General features: G+C 54.1%; 1 protein-coding gene across 1 annotated transcript in view; it reads right to left on the reverse strand.

Annotated features, from left to right (window-relative positions):
- Positions 1-5561, reverse strand: part of LOC129694784 (phosphofurin acidic cluster sorting protein 1-like) — a gene marked incomplete at its 5' end in the record, with an annotated part of 26215 nt that extends 20654 nt beyond the window's left edge. The window contains 3 exons of the mRNA XM_055631544.1: positions 461-541; positions 4459-4552; positions 5545-5561. Of these exons, the coding sequence (XP_055487519.1) occupies positions 461-541; positions 4459-4552; positions 5545-5561 (192 nt within the window). The remainder of the gene's footprint in view (positions 1-460; positions 542-4458; positions 4553-5544) is intronic.
- Positions 5562-5568: the final 7 nt, after the last annotated feature.

The following is a 5568-nucleotide window of genomic DNA, read 5'->3' on the forward strand; positions in this document are numbered from 1 at the left end:
CCTGCATCTATTGTCGATGTTTCTATGTTTCTACCTTCTCAGCCAGTTTGTCCACTTCTGTCTGCCTCCAGTCTCCAGTCACAGACACTCCCTTTCATCTCCACTCCACACATGACTGCTTTTCTTCAGTTTTCCCATGATGTTGCATTTTATAATGTGCTGCTATGGCAATCCACATTCCACTCCGCCAACTGGTGTATGTAACTAACAAACAACCTTTGATTAGTGCGGGTGTCGAGGGGTTACGGGGAGAAGGCAGGAGAATGGGGTCGGGAGGGAGAGATAGATCAGCCGTGATTGAATGGCGGAGTAGACTTCGTACAGACAGCACCCCTGGCACAGCGAGGCACCAATCTACCGTGCTCCTGATGTCTGGCGAGGGGGAGGGAGGAGGGAGGGGGAGGGCAGGGCTACGGTCCGAGCCGAGGCGGCCCCTCCACTGGGGAGCCACATACTTTACCGGGATATCGGATTCAGACCCCACGTCCTCCGAGACCTTGGAGCGAGACGTCCGGATTTTCTCGCACGCCGTTGCCTCCAGCTGGCCGCCACGGGAAGCCAAAGGAAAAGCAGATGTTAGTTCCAGCAAGCTCATCCCCGACTTGTAGCCCAGTCCCACACACACTCCACCATTGTAGATGTAGCCCAGTCCCACACACACACCACACACTCCACCATTGTAGATGTAGCCCAGTCCCACACACACACACCACACACCCCACCATTGTAGATGTACAGGCCCACACACAAACCACACACCCCACCATTGTAGATGTAGCCCAGTCCCACACACACACACCACACTCCCCACCATTGTAGATGTAGCCCAGTCCCACACACACACACACACCCCCCACCATTGTAGATGTAGCCCACTCCCACACACACACCACACTCCCCACCATTGTAGATGTAGCCCAGTCCCACACACACACCACACTCTCCACCATTGTAGATGTAGCCCAGTCCCCCACACACACAGACCACACTCCCCACCATTGTAGATGTAGCCCAGTCCCACACACACCACACACTCCCCACCATTGTAGATGTAGCCCAGTCCCACACACACCACACTCCCCACCATTGTAGATGTAGCCCAGTCCCCCAAACACTTCACTCCACACCATTGTAGTTGTAGCCCAGTCCCACACACCACACTCCCCACACTCCACACCATTGTAGATGTAGCCCAGTCCCACACACCACACTCCCCACCAGCCCAGTCCCACACCACACTCCCCACCATTGTAGATGTAGCCCAGTCCCACACACACACCACACTCCCCACCATTGTAGATGTAGCCCAGTCCATCACACACACACACCACCACACTCCCCACCATTGTAGATGTAGCCCAGTCCCACACACACCACACTCCCCACCATTGTAGATGTAGCCCAGTCCCACACACACACCACACTCCCCACCATTGTAGATGTAGCCCAGTCCCACACACACACCACACTCCCCACCATTGTAGATGTAGCCCAGTCCCACACACACACCACACTCCCCACCATTCTAGCTATAGCACAGTCCCACACACACACCACACACTCCCCACCATTGTAGATGTAGCCCAGTCCCACACACACACCAAACCATTGTAGAACCCACCACTGCACATGCAGCCCAATCCCACACACACACCACACACTCCCCACCATTGTAGATGTAGCCCAGTCCCACACACACACCACCACACCCCCCCCTGGTAGATGTAGCCCAGTCCCCCACACACACACACACACTCCCCACCATTGTAGATGTAGCCCAGTCCCACACACACACACCACACTCTCCACCAGTGTATATGTAGACCAGTCCATCACACACACACCACACTCCCCACCATTGTAGATGTAGCCCAGTCCCACACACACACCACACACTCCCCACCATTGTATATGTAGCCCAGTCCCACACACACACACCACACTCCCCACCATTGTAGATGTAGCCCGTCCCCCACACACACACACCACACTCCCCACCATTGTAGATGTAGCCCAGTCCCACACACACACACCACACTCCCCACCATCATTGTAGATGTAGCCCAGTCCCACACACACACCACACCACACTCCCCACCATTGTAGATGTAGCCCACACACACACACCACACTCCCCACCATTGTAGATGTAGCCCAGTCCCCACACACACACACCACACTCCCCACCATTGTAGATGTAGCCCAGTCCCACACACACACCACACTCCCCACCATTGTAGATGTAGCCCAGTCCCACACACACACCACACTCCCCACCATTGTAGATGTAGCCCAGTCCCACACACACCACAGTCCCCACCATTGTAGATGTAGCCCAGTCCACACACACACACTCCCCACCATTGTAGATGTAGCCCAGTCCCACACACACACCACCACACTCCCCACCATTGTAGATGTAGCCCAGTCCCACACACACACCACACTCCCCACCATTGTAGATGTAGCCCAGTCCCCACCACACACCACACTCCCCACCATTGTAGATGTAGCCCAGTCCCCCACACACACCACACTCCCCACCATTGTAGATGTAGCCCAGTCCCACACACACACCACACTCCCCACCATTGTAGATGTAGCCCAGTCCCACACACACCACACTCCCCACCATTGTAGATGTAGCCCAGTCCCACACACACACCACACTCCCCACCATTGTAGATGTAGCCCAGTCCCACACACACCACACTCCCCACCATTGTAGATGTAGCCCAGTCCCACACACACACCACACTCCCCACCATTGTAGATGTAGCCCAGTCCCACACACACCACACTCCCCACCATTGTAGATGTAGCCCAGTCCCACACACACACCACACTCCCTACCATTGTAGATTTAGCCCAGTCCAACACACATCCCACACCCCACTACTGTAGATGTAGCCCTGTCCCACACACACCACACTCCCCATCATTGTAGATGTAGCCCAGTCCCACGCACACCACACACCCCACCACTGTAGATGTAGCCCACTCCCCCCACACCCATTGTAGATGTAGATGTAGCCCAGTCCCACACACACACCACACTCCCCACCATTGTAGATGTAGCCCAGTCCCCACACACACCACACTCCCCACCATTGTAGATGTAGCCCAGTCCCACACACACCACACCCCCCCCCATTGTAGATGTAGCCCAGTCCCACACACACACCACACTCCCCACCATTGTAGATGTAGCCCAGTCCCACACACACCACACTCCCCACCATTGTAGATGTAGCCCAGTAGCCCACCACACTCCCCACACACACCACACTCCCCACCATTGTAGATGTAGCCCAGTCCCACACACACCACACTCCCCACCATTGTAGATGTAGCCCAGTCCCACACACACACCACACTCCCCACCATTGTAGATGTAGCCCAGTCCCACACACAGACCACACAATCCACAACATTGTAGATGTAGCCCACTCCCACACACACACCACGCTCCCCACCATTGTAGATGTAGCCCAGTCCCACACACACACACCACACTCCCCACCATTGTAGATGTAGCCCAGTCCCACACACACCACACTCCCCACCATTGTAGATGTATCCCAGTCCCACACACACCACACTCCCCACCATTGTAAATGTAGCCCAGTCCCACACACACCACACTCCCCCCCATTGTAGATGTAGCCCAGTCCCACACACACCACACTCCCCACCATTGTAGATGTAGCCCAGTGTCCCACACACACCACACTCCCCCCCATTGTAGATGTAGCCCAGTCCCACACACACCACACTCCCCACCATTGTAGATGTAGCCCAGTCCCACACACAGACCACACACTCCCCCACCATTGTAGATGTAGCCCAGTCCCACACACACACCACACTCCCCACCATTGTAGATGTAGCCCAGTCCCCACACACACCACACTCCCACCATTGTAGATGTAGCCCAGTCCATCACACAGTCCACACTCCCCACCATTGTAGATGTAGCCCAGTCCCACACACACACCACACCCCCCACCATGGTAGATGTAGCCCAGTCCCCCAGTCCACACTCCCCACACACAGCCCAGTCCCACACCCCCACACTCCCCATTGTAGATGTAGCCCAGTCCCACACACAGACCACACTCCCCACCATTGTAGATGTAGCCCAGTCCCACACACACACCACACTCCCCACCATTGTAGATGTAGCCCAGTCCCACACACACCACACTCCCCACCATTGTAGATGTAGCCCAGTCCCACACACACCACACTCCCCACCATTGTAGATGTAGCCCAGTCCCACACACACCACACTCCCCACCATTGTAGATGTAGCCCTCTCTGACAGTTCCGCACTGACCATGGTGATTGTGTTTCTGTGCTGGGATAGTCCCGCTCAGCTAGAAGTATTTCTCACTGTACCTTCGTCCACTCGATCAGGAAACCATTACAACATTGTACCACTGGGCAAACACCTACCGGGCTAGTCAGCTCCTTGCTCAGACTCCCTTTACTGTTCAGGCTCCCGAACTCAGTCTGGGAGCTCGACTGAGACATCCCCTCGAAGAATGGCCTGCAGTTAAGGTGGGAGAGGGGGAGAGAAGAGAGAGTGTCAACGTCAAACTGGACTTTAGAGAAACATAGACAATAGGTGCAGGAGTAGAGGCCATTCGGCCCTTCGAGCCTGCACCATTCGCCATTCGATATGATCATGGCTGATCATCCAACTCAGTATCCCATCCCTGCCTTCTCTCCATACCCCCTGATCCCTTTAGCCACAAGGGCCACATCTAACTCCCTCTTAAATATAGCCAATGAACTGTGTGGCCTCAACTACCTTCTGTGGCAGAGAATTCCACAGATTCACCACTCTCTGTGTGAATTTTTTTTTCTCATCTGAGTCCAAAAAGAATTCCCCCTTATCCTTAAACTGTGTGTGTGTGGCCCCTTGTCCTGGACTTCCCCAACATCGGGAACAATCTTCCTGCATCTAGCCTGCCCAACCCCTTAAGAATTTTGTAAGTTTCTATAAGATCCCCCCCCCTGCATCTTCTAAATTCTAGCGAGACTAAGGGACTGTGGTACACTGTGAAATCGACAGAAGGATGGAGGGTTGGGTGTTTATGCGTGCTTTGTTCGTGATATTTATTTAGTTGTTTATCTTTTAATATTTTACCTTGTATGTATCGTTAGCTTTTAGAAATGTTTGAATGCTGCACTGACTGGCTGACATTTTAAATTTCGTTGTACATGGTTCATGTTACAATGACAATAAAGAAACTATTCTATTCTATTCTATTCTGAGATGCATCGTAGAAACAGGCCGTTCGGCCCACTGAGTCCGTGCTGACCAGCGATCAGTACACAGTGGGTAGAGCTGCTGCCTCACAGCGCCGGAGACCCGGGTTCGATCCTGACTACGGGCGCTGTGTGTGCGGAGTTTGCACGTTCTCCCCATGACCTGCGTGGGTTTTCTACCACATCCCAAAGGAGTGCTGGTTTGGACGTTTGTAGAGTGAAGGGGGGGTGGGGGGGGGGGGGGGGGAGAGGGAGCTGCTGACTTACTTGAGCTTGGGTTTGGGGTGCTGA

Source organism: Leucoraja erinacea, unplaced genomic scaffold (genome assembly GCF_028641065.1).
Source record: "Leucoraja erinacea ecotype New England unplaced genomic scaffold, Leri_hhj_1 Leri_799S, whole genome shotgun sequence".
Lineage (NCBI taxonomy): Eukaryota > Metazoa > Chordata > Chondrichthyes > Rajiformes > Rajidae > Leucoraja > Leucoraja erinaceus.